This window comes from Pelobates fuscus, chromosome 6 (genome assembly GCF_036172605.1).
Source record: "Pelobates fuscus isolate aPelFus1 chromosome 6, aPelFus1.pri, whole genome shotgun sequence".
NCBI lineage: Eukaryota > Metazoa > Chordata > Amphibia > Anura > Pelobatidae > Pelobates > Pelobates fuscus.
Window position 1 is genome coordinate 278,220,240 of NC_086322.1, and position 16,770 is coordinate 278,237,009.

Consider the following 16,770-nt stretch of genomic DNA (forward strand, 5'->3'; position numbering starts at 1 on the left):
GAGTGTGTCAATTGAGCACTCTCAGCCAGTGGGCACAACCCTACATTTCTCAACTTAGCCCAGTGGCAGAACACCCAGTGGACCTGAGGCATGTTGGCAAAGTATTCCTACGTTTACTCTGGGAGACCACCAGGGCACTATTGGCACCATACATATTACATCTGACTGTAGTGGTTATGGTGCTTGGAGTATTCATTTAATATTATATGTTGTTCTTATTTGCACCTAAACATGATGCATACAATCTAAAGAGTAATTATAGTATAGTATAATGAATGCAATACTTTGTTTTATACAACATCATGGTGCCTTTATGAATTATTTATATATTTTGATCTTTTCAGCAGCACCTTACTAATATCTCTTAGTATAGGTGTTAGTATAGGTGTTAAAAGGCAAATGTATAGTTTATCTGGTATGTCTGGTACAGCTCTAATTGCAAAGTTATTAAGTACTGAAAGCTTGTGGGGTGAGAATTGCTTCTTGTGTGGTCTGTATAGCTTTATATTATCATCAAGTTGTAATATTATAGTGAAAGATATCAGCAATTTAATTTCCATATATGATAGTGAGCAAATGAGTGAGTCGAAGTGAAAAAAATATATTTTCCTAAATTACAAAATTGAGGATCAGATAATCAGATAACAGTAATATATTATTTTATAGACTTAAAATGTTCAGATTTCATAATTAAGATCATCTCTTAATATGGTGGATTTGCTCGCAAGTTGACACAATTTTACCATTTTCAAACTCTTCTGTGATGGAAAATATTTTCAATCCACTGCGAGAGTCTAAAACAGAAATTAATTAGATATCAAAAAAGATTCCAGATATGTAATATCTACAGTTAATAATTAAATGTTCAGGCCTGCTATATTTTTATTTCAATGATGGTGCCTAGTGAAAGGTCAGATATTGTCCTACAACGGACAAACGTGTTCTCAGAATTTTCAATGACTTCAGAATAACATGCACACAACTAATTACTTCTTCTTCTGAAATACAATCTTATCTTCTCACTTTCCTGACTTGGCCAAAATTTGCTTAGATCAGAAGATCGAAGCAACTTATCAGGGTTGGGGAAGGGGAACAAACTAAATTCTCAAGAGCATTTACTGCTGCCATAATCATAAACTCCTGGATTGATTAATAAACTGAAATATACAAAGTACGATTTAGAGAAATAATACGTTGAGTCTAATAACAAAGGATGACATGTTTTTCTACACTGAGGGAAAAAATCCATTGACCCTATCAGGTCAATACATATATTTACTTTAAACATTTTTAATGAATAACCAACTGTCAACCTCTCAGTTTTAAAGACCATCTGATGATTAGCCAATTGTATTACTTGCTAAACAAATGCTGGCTAATGCAAACTTTTAATTCTGCATACAGTTGACGGATTTACAAGTCGGTCTACCTTATCTTCTTGAGGTTTACAATAAGGTTTTCAAATTATTCATATCATTTTTACCTTTGTTTTCTGAGTAATGGGATGAGGGAACACTGAAAGAAAAGACAAATATTTAGATACATAGGGTTAAAGTTCACAATACTGAATATTGTGTCTGTTCAAACATAAAGTGTTATTCATTCTGGTGAGTGCGCTTAAATTATAATAGAATGGCATCCAGAGAAATGTTTAGTGGTTTGCTATAACAAAGGATGTAAAGAATCGCTAACAGCTTAAAATATCAGAGTACAAACACTTCAAACAAACCCCTTAACTCTGCTTACTATTAGGGAAGGTGATATTTTTATTGCCAAAATTTCTTAAAATGTTGAATTGGCTCCAGTGATGCATTATATGTTTTGGAAGTCTTAAGTCCAACCTGGTCTATGCAACTTTCATCATATGTATACCCCATTATAGGGAAATACCTTCTGTCTGTATGGCATATGTGAAAGAATGTGTCTTGTGTATGAGTACACGTGTATGCATATTGTTAAATGAATGTACATAATAGTAATGGCATGCATTTATACAAGGCATGCACACTTGGGTCTCGATTTAGTATTGTTGGATAAGCTAAAGTTATTAAATATTTTTTTTTAGAATATTACAATATAAAAATTATAGAGAAAAAAAATCTAAATATCACAAAATTACATAATGGTAAATCATTTTAAAGTTTAGCCCAAAATGTTCCATAATTTGAAAAAAATCTTACCCAACAATATTAAATTGGGTACTTAGTTAGCAATACACATTCAATTCATTAGCTCACATTTTTCCCCCCAGAAAGTCACACATTTTTACTTTTTTTTTCCCCTTTAAATTTATAATGTATGGAAGACTGGCCCATCTCTTATTTAATACATGTTAGGACAAAGATAGAATTTTGTAGTGATTAATAATTAGGCCGGAAGAAGAGACATAAGTAGTCTTGAAAGCTTGCAATGGCATTATAACTAGTTAGCCAATGATGGTACTTCCCCACATTACAATAATAATGACTTGGCTATCACAGTGCCATCATTAAATAAAGAAAAAGAATATATAAAATATATGAGCCCTTTTTGATGACCAATTATCGGCAATAAAAATATGACATTAGATTTATGTGGCGTTACGTCGTTCTATACATACTAAATGTCTTCCCCTTCCAGAAGACGTTGATAAGTGGCAATTTCCATCTCCAGACGAGTCTTGACATCCATTAGAATCTTGTACTCATGATGTTGACGTGCCAAGTCCCATCTAAACTGCCCAAGCTCGTCTTCAATACTGTCAATAAAACCTTGTAACTGGGAGAGTTGGGATCTGTAGATGGTCTCTGTCTCTGTCAAAGTGTCCTGGAGGGCACAATTCTAAAACCAGAAACCAGAGCAAAACAAATTCATTCTATCTTGCCTTCCATGTTATGAACATGTTTACAAATCCTATTACCATCCTTCATATAAATAGAATATAGAAATATGCATTATATTAAGGTTGAAATGGGTAAATAATTATGGGTAAAAGGAAATATCTCTAAAAAAAATTATAATAATTAAAGCCTCAATGCCAAAATAAATTGTTTTGTGATACATTAAACTATTTCCATGTTTAGAAAATTAGTGTGAGTGTATTTTTGTTAATGAAGACATATAGTAAATGCAAATACTAATGGAGGTCAATTTATTACAGGTGGAAGAAAGAGAAGGTGGTGTTCACCATGACCCTGGTTCATATTGGGGCCAAGAAACTCCACATCCTTTCTTGTAAATCTGCTCAACTCTCTTTATCTGACAAAAGGTTGGTTCTAATTTGGCGTAAAGTCAAAAGTGGACGTGGATGCAGCAAGATGTGCTGGGAAGCCACTGATCTAATTCCAATGGTGTGTGCCATTGGACAGACCTCTGGGCATTAACTTTGTTACTATCTCTGGTGGATACGGATTCATCTTCTAGTCCTGCCCATTCAAAGAACTATCAAAAGAGGCATCATATGGGATGTGATGATACATAATTCTGTAATTCTAAGTAAGCTGTCATAATTATTCTACATTACTGTTGTAATTCTCTTACTGAGATACATGGTCATCATTGTAAGTAATTTAATCCACACACGAACTAATTGGTTCTTCCAGGATTTACCTGTGGAGTCTTATTAACAGGTAGATCCCACATGGATTGATTGGTTTGGATATGGCCAAAACATTGAATGAGCTGGCCAAAACAAATTTTTGCAGTTCCAAAAATTAATAATTTGCCACTGTTTATGCACTAACATCTTTTAATTTCTACTGGATGAAGTACACACTGCAGCATTATCAACCACTAGAAGATACTCAAAGTCAGTGCACTACGGCACCTGTTTTAGCTGTTTTATACATGACACCTGCATGCTCAAGCATACAATACTATATAATCCATGCATAATTTCACATAGATGTTAAGCATTAAGATTCCAAACTGACCCCATATTTGTTTCCTCTGGTTTGCCTCAAATTTGAAATAAAATTTACTTTGTTTTATGGATTATCCAGATGTTATCAAAGTTCGCCATACCCTACATCAGGCATAGGCAACCTTCGGCACTCCAGATGTTTTGGACTACACCTCGCATGATGCCTTGCCAGCATTATGGGTGCAAGAGCATTATGGGGGATGCAGGCCACTGCATCTGGTTGCCCACCCCTGCCCTACATCCTTAAGTTATTTCAATTTCATTGAACTTCAAAGTTCTTGGAATTTAAAATAATAAATTGTTTTGATTTTGTGAAATGAGTTATGGACACAGAACCTGATGATGTTACAAATTATTGCTTTTCTTTTGCTGAAATCATTAAAACATACTGTGCTAAGCTGGGTTTGTAGGTCGATCTCTAGGGTTTGCACTGTATGGCGCAACTCAATGGTCTCACTTTTCATGGATTCTAAATTTTCAGTTCTGTGAAGCACTTGACTATCTAGTTCTTCACTCTGATAGAAAAAAAAGAGATTTACAAAATAGAGTAAGCGGTTATTTCATGTCATGAGAAAAAAAGAAAGAAAGAAAGAAAGAAAGAAAATAAAGATAGGCTACACCTGACTGATAAACCAGTTCTCCACATCATTTATATTCCGTTCCATCAACTTTTCATACTCTTCTCGAATTTCTGTTAAAACTTTGTTGAGGTTAACTGCAGGCGCAGCATTGACTTCCACATTAACTCTGGCACCGAGCTGAGCACGAAGGCGAGTCACTTCCTACAAAAATCAAACCAAAACATCAGATAATAATCCAATGTAGGAGGAAACCCCCAAATACCAAAAACAACATATTTATACTTTACAGTTTTTGGCTTATTTAATTACATGTGATTGTACTAAATGTTGTGGTATTTTTACAAAATAAATAAATACATATTTGCCCCACCCCCCACCCCCATTCTAAAATCCTTCCTGATGGTTAGGACTTGTTTTACTGCTGAAATAGATCAGGGTGGTGTAATGTAATGGGGATGTAGCTCAGTGGTAGAGCGCATGTTTTGCATGTATGAGGCCCTGGGTTCAATCCTTGGCATCTCCAGGTGTTGTTGATTTTCATTTAGAAGAGTGTGCTGTTGATAGACGGTGTGAGAGATTTTGTTTACATAGTTCCAATGAAGAATTTATCCTCCAGAAGATGAATTGTATCAAGATAAATATGTAGGCAAAAAGTGATGTTTTCTAAAATTAGAAAATTAGATTACAAGGACAGAAGGTGCCTGTAGCAAGTGTGTTAAAAAATGATAAGCTTAGAGTCATGTCTACAAATGCTCGCAGTTTAGGGAATAAGATCCATGAACTTGTGGCAATAATGGCAACTGATAGTGTAGATTTAGTCGCTGTTACTGAGACATGGTATAATGAGAAAAATGACTGGGACATAGCAATACCAGGGTACTCTTTATATAGAAAAGACAGGGAAGGCAAGAAAGGGGGAGGGGTGGCCCTGTATGTAAAGGATAGCATAAAATCTAGCCTTATAAAGGTTAGTGAGGCGAACATAGAGTCCGTTTGGGTTACGTTAGAATTTGGTAATCACACAGTAACTCGTGTAGGTGTGATTTATAGGCCCCCAGGACAAATTGAAGAGTTAGATAATCTACTAGTTGAAGAAATAGCTAAAATGACAATGAATGGGGAAGTTATCATCATGGGTGACTTTAATCTTCCTGATGTGAATTGGAAAACAAAAATAGCTACTTGTGCCAGGAGCACACATATTCTAAACTCCCTACTGGGATTGTCTCTAAAACAAGTCGTTGAGGAGCCAACTCGTAAAGAGGCCATACTAGATTTAGTGTTAACAAATGGAGATTTGGTATCAGATATTACTGTAGGTGAAAGTTTAGGATCCAGTGATCATCAGTCAGTGTGGTTTAATATAAGAACAGTGACTGAGTCACACCACACAAAAACAAAAGTTTTAGACTTTAGAAAAACAGACTTTTCTAAAATTAGAATATGTGTAAAGGAGTCATTATCAGACTGAAGCAATTTATATGGAGTCCAAAAGAAATGGGATTATTTAAAAGTTGCACTACTGAAGGCAACAGAAAATTGCATTAGGCTTGTCGGTAAAAGCAAAAAATTCAAGAAACCACTGTGGTACTCCGCAGATGTGGCCAAAATAGTAAAAAACAAAAAGTTAGCATTTAGTAATTATAAAAAAAACCAGAGTGAGGAAGACAGAATGACCTATAAGATTAGGCAGAAAGAGGCTAAGCAAGTTATAAGAGCTTCCAAATCCCACACAGAAGAGAAAATAGCACAGTCAGTAAAAAAAGGGGGACAAAACTTTTTTTAGATACATAAATGAGAAAAGAAAAGTAAAACAAGGATTAGTTAGATTAAAAACAAAAGAAGGAAGGTATGTAGATGAGGATAAAGGTCTAGGTGACTGCCTCAATGAATATTTTTGTTCGGTATTTACAGATGAAAATGAAGGAAAGGGACCTCAGTTAAGAAAAAGGATAAATGAGTAATTTATTACACGTGAGTTTACAGAGGAAGAGGTTCTATTTCAACTGTCAAAAGTAAAGACAAATAAGTCAATGGGACCTGATGGAATACACCCAAAGCTATTAAAAGAGCTTAGTGGTGTACTAGCAAAACCATTAACAGATTTATTTAACCAATCATTGATAACAGGAGTAGTCCCAGAAGATTGGAAGTTAGCGAATGTTGTGCCCATTCACAAGAAAGGTAATAGGGAGGAGTCGGGCAACTATAGGCCAGTAAGCCTTACTTCAGTAGTGGGGAAAGTGATGGAAACCATGTTAAAGGATAGGATTGTTGAACATCTAAAAACACATGGATTTCAAGACCAGAGACAACATGGGTTTACTTCAGGGAGATCATGCCAAACTAATCTTATTGATTTTTTTGATTGGGTAACTAAAATTATAGATCAGGGTGGTGCAGTAGACATTGCTTACCTAGATTTCAGTAAGGCTTTTGACACTGTTGCACATAGAAGGCTTATCAATAAACTACAATCTTTGAGTTTGGATTCCAATATTGTTGAATGGGTAAGGCAGTGGCTGAGTGACAGGCAACAGAGGGTTGTAGTCAATGGAGTATATTCGAAGCATAGGCTTGTCACCAGTGGGGTACCTCAGGGATCTGTACTTGGACCCATTCTCTTTAATGTTTTTATTATTGATATTGCAGAAGGTCTTGATGGTGGGGTATTTCTTTTTGCTGATGATACGAAGATATGTAACAGGGTTGATGTTCCAGGAGGGATAAGCCAAATGGCAACTGATTTTGGTAAACTAGAAAAATGGTCAGAGTTGTGGCAACTGACATTTAATGTAGATAAGTGCAAGATAATGCATCTTGGACGTAAAATCCCAAGGTACAGAATATTTGATAGAGTCCTAACCTCAACATCTGAGGAAAGGAATTTAGGGGTGATTATTTTTGATGACATAAAGGTAGGCAGGCAATGTAATAGAGCAGCAGGAAATGCTAGCCAAATGCTTGGTTGTATAGGGAGAGGTATTAGCAGTAGAAAGAGGGAAGTGCTCATGCCATTGTACAGAACACTGGTGAGACTTCACTTGGAGTATTGTACACAGTACTGGAGACTGTATCAGAAGGATATTGATACTTTAGAGAGAGTTCAGAGAAGGGCTACTAAACTGGTTCATGGATTGCAGGATAAAACTTACAAGGAAAGGTTAAAGGAACTTAACATGTATAGCTTGGAGGAAAGACGAGATAGGGGGGATATGATAGAAAAAATTTAAATACATAAAGAGAATCAACACAGTAAAGGAGGAGACCATATTTAAAAGAAGAAAAACTACCACAACAAGTAATATCAGGAAGTATTACTTTACTGAGAGGGTAGTGGATGCATGGGATAGCCTTCCAGCTGAAGTGGTAGAGATTAACACAGTAAAGGAGTTTAAGCATGAGTGGGATAGGCATAAGGCTGTCCTAACTATAAGATAAGGCCAGGGACTAATTAAAATATTGTAAAAATTGGGCATACTAGATGGGCCGAATGGTTCTTATCTGCCGTCACATTCTATGTTTCTATGTTTCTATGAAATGGTGTCACAGCTAAAGCACACGCAGCACTGACAATAAACATATTTAATCACAAAATGGGACACTATAGGCACCCAAAACACTTCAACTCATTGAAGTGGCCTGGGTAAAGTGTCCCTGTCTCCTTAACCTTGCAATGTAAAACATTACCATTTAAGTGAAATTACAATTTTTACAATACAGGGATAAAACAACCTCTAGGGGTTGTCTTTCAGATAGCCACTAGAGGTACTTGGATTTTCGTGGAAGTTAACTCTGTGAAATCGTATTGGGCATTGTAATGCTTTGTATCGTTTCTTCAAGCATCAAGCATCCTCAAAATCACAATTGAAAAGCATGAATCCAATGCTTTCCAATGGGGAAGCTTTAACGTGCATGCACATTAGATTTCTTCATCATTGTGGTGTTCCTGGAGGAGGAGATCGATAGAGCGCCAAGGGCACTGAAGTCTGGGCTTTTAACCCTTTGTTCGCTGGGGGCGGGTAAGGGACACGAGGGGGAAAGGGACAATATAGCATTAGGAAAACAGGCACTTAAAAAAGTTTTTAAAATTTACTATAACTCTTTCACTTTTTCCATCTTACAGCCTAGATAGACCTATAGAATATTGCGTCAAATGATCTAATTACACTGCTTATAACATTGCCAAGAATAAAACATAGATTGGAAAAGGATGAGGTGGCAGATATTAGATAAATTCACTACAACAAAGCATAGGAGTCTGGGGGTTTCTAGAGGAGATATGGTAAGGAAACGTGGTTGGGCGCCCAGTTCCATCAGAACGATATAAAAATATATGGCCATGCTGTCCTTCAGATCTTGTGGGATGTGGAGAGTGTGAGAAGATAGATGATACTGATATAAGGGCAGCACAGGTTGCATTATTTATGAGAAGTATCAATGTTTCTGTTTTACATATGAAAGCAAAATGATTGTGAATGAATGAACATAATGAACAAATAAATGTAGGGTTCTTCTAGCCTCAAGTTAAGGTTGGGAAATTTGAATCCTAATGATAAATCTGCTTTAGAGGGGGAAAGGAAAAGAGATGAGAGGGTGTGATGGGGCCCTTAATTAGACTTGACCTCAGCTCTAAAACATTATCATTGTAAGTTCTACTATTTAGTTACCATGTTGTCCGGCCAGACATATCTGTGATCTTTATGGTTCTCTATTAGATATTGTTAAACCTGTTGATAAAATATTTCTACCGAGTCTTTTCATTTAGAATATGGAAGATGCACCTCAGCATACTTGCCTCATGTTTATATACCAATTTTGTATGCCTATTACTGTATACATTTTCTGTATCAAATCCTTATTGAAAATCAATAAAATAAATAGACACAAAAAAGTCTGGTCTATGTAGAGCAATGTCACACAGACCCTCTGTTCTTGTCACAGTTCTCACCGCGACATCCAGAATGCAAGACGAGGTCGCCCCAGAAGTGCCCAACAAGGGATTTGAACCTGGGTAAATTGCAGTCCTGGGCCTGTTCTTTCGCCTCAGAGCCACCTTACAGTTCAAGAATTGCCTATAGTCCGATCTTGCCTTGTATCCAGCACTGGGGGCTGGCTGTTATCTGTGGCTGCTCCAATATTCTCAGCACACCTGAAGCTGATGGCCGTTAGCCAGGTATATAACACTGCCTCTCCCAGAAGGCAGTGTCAGTTCATTGACTCTAGTTTCCTTGTTTGGTTCCTGTTATTTCGAGTTCCTGTTGTCCTGTTCGTTTTCGGCTTCTGACCTTGGCTTTGTTCTTGTTGATCCTGTATTCTGGCATCCTCTGACCTCTGGCTTACCCACGACGATTCTCCTGCTCTTGTCCTTGTCTGTACTTCGACCTGGTTATCGTGAGCAGCCCCCGTGCACAAACTCACAGGCCAAGTGGCTTCTTATCCGGTCACCCTGGTCTGTGTTTGTTTGCAAGGGTGAGCATAAATCTCTGCCTGAAGGACTCCCAACAAAGGTAAGCCGTGACAGTTCTATGATATTGTACTTACATCAGTGCTATACATTTTATTATTTTCTGGTCTTTGTTTTAGTTTGCTCAACACATTACCTCTTCGTGATTCTTCTTCAAATGTAATATTTCCTCCTTGAGGTCTTCAAAGTGACGTTCCAGGTCACATTTTTCCAAAGTAAAAACATCAAGACCCCTGCGTAGACTGCTTACATCTGCGTCCACAGTGTTGCGTTGGCTCAACTCCATATTGTATCTTATGTATCAAAAATAGGACAAGTGAAAATATATTGTAGACATATTACAAATAATTATAAAAACTAGATCACATTTTCACTCTATGGTTTTTCTTTTCTAAAAATTCACCACACTAGTTGTTCCAAAATTAGTGTTCAATGCACGTATAGAATTGGGAAATGTCTAAAACCAGCATTACCAGTAAACCCCGAGAACTGGATTGGAAACCACTGTCACAGACAGTACTTGTGGTACACACGTAACAAATAGATTGCAAACAGTTAGTACCTGATTGAAATGGAATTTTGACTTTTATAACCAGCTATATGGTATCCAAAATAATTTACCAGAAATTAATTACTTGACTATACTGTAGCTCCTACTACCTCTTCTCACTTAATTTGTCTCCATTTGTCCTTACTTGATTTGCAAATCTTCTCCTGCCAGACGGGCATTGTCTATCAGCAAAACAAGACTGGGATTTTCAATGTTAGCATCAGCAATCTGAGAAAGATGAGAAAATTAAATGTCAATAAACATGTTATATAAAAATTTCTATAGCCTATTAATTAGTTACTACATTCTCTGGATCAAGGGAGATGTAGTCCACGAAATCTGGAGTTCCGAAGGTTGCCTACACTTAGATGTTTTCTTGATGCAGTGCGATACATAGATTTCAAGATTAAAGGAAACATTTATAATAAAACAATGCCCTAACAATAAAAATATGGCTAATTGAAAATGCAGTGGGATACATATGTGTATTCATGTTTAATTTAGCCAATAAAGACATCCTATTTAATTCATATGTGTTAAATGTAATGTTATATTTATGAGTGCTACATGCTTTGCCCATAATGTCTACACAAGGGCAATATGCCAAAGAGACCATGTTTTAAATTGGAACCCATTGGACATAATAGTCTTCTTTCACATGCACAGATGTCTGACAGTTGTTCTTGGTTACCCGGAATTAAGGAATGCAATATATTGTGTATACCCATATTTCTTTAAACCAAATAATCTACACCATTTAAACAGTAGGTATAGATATAGGTTGCATTAGGTTGTTTTATCTTCAAAACATTTCCATAATTCAATAATTGTATGTAATTTGACTATCATCACATAACAGGCTTTTACAAATTATCTCATCATCTACAAGTGACCGCTTTTATTCTTTTGCCCATGTTGTACCTTTGTTTGGAGTTCATCAATAGTGCTGAAGTACTTGCCGTAGTCAGGTGCAGCTTGTGGAGTATGCTTTTCATACCAGGCTTTTATTTTTCTCTCCAAATCTCTGTTTTCCTCTTCCAGGCATGACACCTCCTCCAAGTAAGAAGCCAATCGATCATTGAGGAGCTGCATTGTTTCCTTTGCATTTATATGGAACCCTACATCATTTTTCCAACCAGAAAGGCCCACTTCATGGCTGTAATCACCAAACACACTTCCAAATCTTTGTCCAGAAGTGGTTTGTGGAACTCTTCTTGACCCACCATGAGTGGTTAATGAACCACTGAAGCCTCCAGAGTAGGCTGAGGAGCAATGCGTAGATAACATTGGGGAGTGGACACCAACACACCAACTTCCTACAGGAGATCCAGCAGAAGGGAACACATTGTTAAGGCTGTGTCGCATTGTGAAGGCAAAGTGTAATCCAGAAATACAGATGTAAAAATATTGTATGACTGACTGACTTATTACTTCGCAAATTTTAAGTTTTCCTTGAAAATGAAAACTCACCTTCATTTATAAGAATGGTTGTGGGTGTTACAGGCAGCAAAAAGATTTTATATGTATTTTACAGGCGTCTGAGTTGTACTTTTGTTAGATTCATCAAAGTCACCTTTAACAATGGGATATATTTTGTTTGAATGCATTTTGTGAGAGAGGTGTTATTTACCACTCCCTGTGTGACATATCCTATTGTAAACCTATTGTAAACAATTTTATACACTTGTCCAAAAAGATTATTCTGTATTATATAGCTCATTGATACGTATAATGCCATATGCATATCATTAAGCATTCAACTCAAATTTCAAATGGGAGATATAGTGCTTACGAGATTACGTAACCAAAAATATTTTCTAACTAGCAACACATTTGGAATTTATTTTAAATATCTGTATTAGCATCATAACAAATGGTTTGTATCCAAAAGAAAAAGGATTGGTAGAGTATATGAACATGCATGTTTTGACACCATCGTTGTGGCTGTTATGGAACTTCCAAAAACACCTCAGTAATTTTTCCTGGTCCATACCATTCCCTATTCCCCACATATGTGTCTAGTACTTTTTTTTTTATAATGATGTATCCTTAATGCATTGTAACTGTTGACCACCTTGCACTTTCTGTATGGAAACACTAGCCCTCTAGGACACACTGGAGTGCCTTAAAGGTAGATCTCCAAATGGTCGAGAATCTCAAATCCCAATGCTTGGCAAGCATTTACAACGGCACAGCATCATGGAAAATGCATTTTTAAAATACCTGGAGATCTAATTTTTTTGTGCACCCCTGCTGTAGGGAACATTTAAAATGTCTAAATTGTGTGGGTGTGGAGGTGGTGGGACCAGACTGTCATGCTAAACAGTCGCATGAAAGAGCAGCTCCAGCAAGCTTGATTTTTCAACCTATTAAGCTGAACTTGCACGCACCTGGCAACTAGAAGCTGGGATCTTGTACACAAGGAGTACTGGCTCAGAGGAGAGGCTTGCACGCAGTGTTTTAGTCCCTTGGAGGGTCATCCTTCATCTACCCAGATGAGGGCTCCTCGGGAAGGTGAGAAGAGTTGACGGTCACTACCCTGCTATCCTGCCCAACTGTACCAAGCTAGACTCCTGACACTATGTGAACCTGGCCCTGTCCCCCACCCCCCTCCTTCTAGGCCGTTGGGGATGAGCCCCAAGGCCCCTACCACTACTGCGACTCTGCAGTCCCACAGTGCCATCCTCCTGTGACATCAACCTGGAGTTTTCTATAACATGGCTGAAGCAGTGCATCAAGCAACCTGCTCCAGGGAGGCCGCTGAATTTCCCTCCTCGCAAGATAAATCTACCCGGAGCTGTGGCAGAAGCAGCTGAAGCATACCTTTAACTCTCTCGGTGTAAAGCTTGCGGTTAGGCTGCAACCCGTGACCGCTTCCGTCTTGGCCACCCACACTCCTCAAGGTCACACACTGGAAACGGAGCCGAGGGAAAGATGCAGTGACTTTACAATTTACTACTCCATAGCCACATGACATCTTGACTTCCATCTTGGGTCCTCTACCTGCAGACCTCTCCACCACGGCAGAGTGATGAACTACCCCAAAGGGGCATAGGCTGAAAAGGGACTGTGACTCTTGCTACCCTACACACCTATGTCCAGATACTCATATTTTGGCTGATGATTTCTAGTTTATGTTCTTATTTTAAGTTTACTACTTCTAAAAAGTTTTAGTATTTTTAAGTCTAATATTTCTTAAGTAATTCTAATAATATGGGGTTCTGATCTCTATTAGGGGTCTTACTCTCTAACAACCTTCTGGGGGGCCTTCACTTTGTCAGTGAGTACACCCTGATTTCTCTGATTTTCTCCCAATTCTCTACTGACATATTCATCAGCCTGTTAACAAAGCATGTTCTTACTTAAAAGCTGACAAATATACTTAGCCTGTTTATCTGTTACTACCAAAAAAAAAAAACAAGAGGTTGGTCTATGCTGTGCTCTTATGCTGTGTTTTCTTGTTATACTACCTTCATCATTTGCTGTACCGTATAAATCACATGCCTCAATAAAATAAAGAATTATAAAATATATATATATATATCTAAATTGTTTTCTCCCAAAACACTCTTTTAGGGTTCCAACAAATATTTTTTAATTCATTAATGCAGTCACCATTATTTTGTTTTACCCTTACCCTTTCGTTGTCTAGAATACATGCACAAATCACAGATACAGGCCTCAATGTAATAATTGTAGATAAGCTTTTCATATAAATTAATGTTTTAAAACGTTTTCAAAAATGTTTTTTTTTTCCAAATATGAAAAACATGTATAATATGTAAGATATATCAAAATATTACACTATTTTGAAAATTATAACTAATTTTAATATTTTATCCTAAAGTCACCTTTAACAATGGGATATATTTTGTTTGAATGCATTTTGTGAGAGAGGTGTTATTTACCACTCCCTGTGTGACATATCCTATTGTAAACCTATTGTAAACAATTTTATACACTTGTCCAAAAAGATTATTCTGTATTATATAGCTCATTGATACGTATAATGCCATATGCATATCATTAAGCATTCAACTCAAATTTCAAATGGGAGATATAGTGCTTACGAGATTACGTAACCAAAAATATTTTCTAACTAGCAACACATTTGGAATTTATTTTAAATATCTGTATTAGCATCATAACAAATGGTTTGTATCCAAAAGAAAAAGGATTGGTAGAGTATATGAACATGCATGTTTTGACACCATCGTTGTGGCTGTTATGGAACTTCCAAAAACACCTCAGTAATTTTTCCTGGTCCATACCATTCCCTATTCCCCACATATGTGTCTAGTACTTTTTTTTTTATAATGATGTATCCTTAATGCATTGTAACTGTTGACCACCTTGCACTTTCTGTATGGAAACACTAGCCCTCTAGGACACACTGGAGTGCCTTAAAGGTAGATCTCCAAATGGTCGAGAATCTCAAATCCCAATGCTTGGCAAGCATTTACAACGGCACAGCATCATGGAAAATGCATTTTTAAAATACCTGGAGATCTAATTTTTTTGTGCACCCCTGCTGTAGGGAACATTTAAAATGTCTAAATTGTGTGGGTGTGGAGGTGGTGGGACCAGACTGTCATGCTAAACAGTCGCATGAAAGAGCAGCTCCAGCAAGCTTGATTTTTCAACCTATTAAGCTGAACTTGCACGCACCTGGCAACTAGAAGCTGGGATCTTGTACACAAGGAGTACTGGCTCAGAGGAGAGGCTTGCACGCAGTGTTTTAGTCCCTTGGAGGGTCATCCTTCATCTACCCAGATGAGGGCTCCTCGGGAAGGTGAGAAGAGTTGACGGTCACTACCCTGCTATCCTGCCCAACTGTACCAAGCTAGACTCCTGACACTATGTGAACCTGGCCCTGTCCCCCACCCCCCTCCTTCTAGGCCGTTGGGGATGAGCCCCAAGGCCCCTACCACTACTGCGACTCTGCAGTCCCACAGTGCCATCCTCCTGTGACATCAACCTGGAGTTTTCTATAACATGGCTGAAGCAGTGCATCAAGCAACCTGCTCCAGGGAGGCCGCTGAATTTCCCTCCTCGCAAGATAAATCTACCCGGAGCTGTGGCAGAAGCAGCTGAAGCATACCTTTAACTCTCTCGGTGTAAAGCTTGCGGTTAGGCTGCAACCCGTGACCGCTTCCGTCTTGGCCACCCACACTCCTCAAGGTCACACACTGGAAACGGAGCCGAGGGAAAGATGCAGTGACTTTACAATTTACTACTCCATAGCCACATGACATCTTGACTTCCATCTTGGGTCCTCTACCTGCAGACCTCTCCACCACGGCAGAGTGATGAACTACCCCAAAGGGGCATAGGCTGAAAAGGGACTGTGACTCTTGCTACCCTACACACCTATGTCCAGATACCCATATTTTGGCTGATGATTTCTAGTTTATGTTCTTATTTTAAGTTTACTACTTCTAAAAAGTTTTAGTATTTTTAAGTCTAATATTTCTTAACTAATTCTAATAATATGGGGTTCTGATCTCTATTAGGGGTCTTACTCTCTAACAACCTTCTGGGGGGCCTTCACTTTGTCAGTGAGTACACCCTGATTTCTCTGATTTTCTCCCAATTCTCTACTGACATATTCATCAGCCTGTTAACAAAGCATGTTCTTACTTAAAAGCTGACAAATATACTTAGCCTGTTTATCTGTTACTACCAAAAAAAAAAAAACAAGAGGTTGGTCTATGCTGTGCTCTTATGCTGTGTTTTCTTGTTATACTACCTTCATCATTTGCTGTACCGTATAAATCACATGCCTAAATAAAATAAAGAATTATAAAATATATATATATATATCTAAATTGTTTTCTCCCAAAACACTCTTTTAGGGTTCCAACAAATATTTTTTAATTCATTAATGCAGTCACCATTATTTTGTTTTACCCTTACCCTTTCGTTGTCTAGAATACATGCACAAATCACAGATACAGGCCTCAATGTAATAATTGTAGATAAGCTTTTCATATAAATTAATGTTTTAAAACGTTTTCAAAAATGTTTTTTTTTTCCAAATATGAAAAACATGTATAATATGTAAGATATATCAAAATATTACACTATTTTGAAAATTATAACTAATTTTAATATTTTATCCGAAATATTAAATCGATAGGGCCTTAAATAACTCATAAGAGGAGTTGTGATCCATTCGTTGTCCCTATATATCGCAAGGTACTTTGAGAAGTTTCTTTTGGAATTCGGCATGTTGCAGTTCAGCTAATTCCTGCTATCTGGTGTCTCCTAT

General features: G+C 37.3%; 1 protein-coding gene across 1 annotated transcript; it reads right to left on the bottom strand.

The window, feature by feature from the left end:
* Nucleotides 1-696: 696 nt before the first annotated feature.
* LOC134566179 (keratin, type I cytoskeletal 19-like) lies at nucleotides 697-11,864 on the bottom strand. Its single transcript, XM_063425882.1, has 8 exons — nucleotides 11,421-11,864; nucleotides 10,645-10,727; nucleotides 10,086-10,242; nucleotides 4,522-4,683; nucleotides 4,291-4,416; nucleotides 2,600-2,820; nucleotides 1,484-1,515; nucleotides 697-794 (listed from the first exon to the last, which is right to left on the bottom strand). The coding sequence occupies exons 1-8, from the start codon at nucleotides 11,862-11,864 to the stop codon at nucleotides 697-699; spliced, it is 1,323 nt and encodes a 440-aa protein (XP_063281952.1).
* Between the last annotated feature and the right edge of the window lie 4,906 nt (nucleotides 11,865-16,770).

Excerpts from the sequence above, each read along its gene's own strand:
- LOC134566179 (XM_063425882.1), bottom strand. The coding sequence starts at position 11,864 with ATGCGACACAGCCTTAACAATGTGTTCCCTTCTGCTGGATCTCCTGTA. Across the intron at positions 4,684-10,085 it reads TGAAGAAGAATCACGAAGAG|GAAGTGACTCGCCTTCGTGC; the intron begins GTAATGTGTTGA and ends TGATTTTTGTAG. Across the intron at positions 4,417-4,521 it reads AGAACTGGTTTATCAGTCAG|AGTGAAGAACTAGATAGTCA; the intron begins GTGTAGCCTATC and ends TTTTTCTATCAG.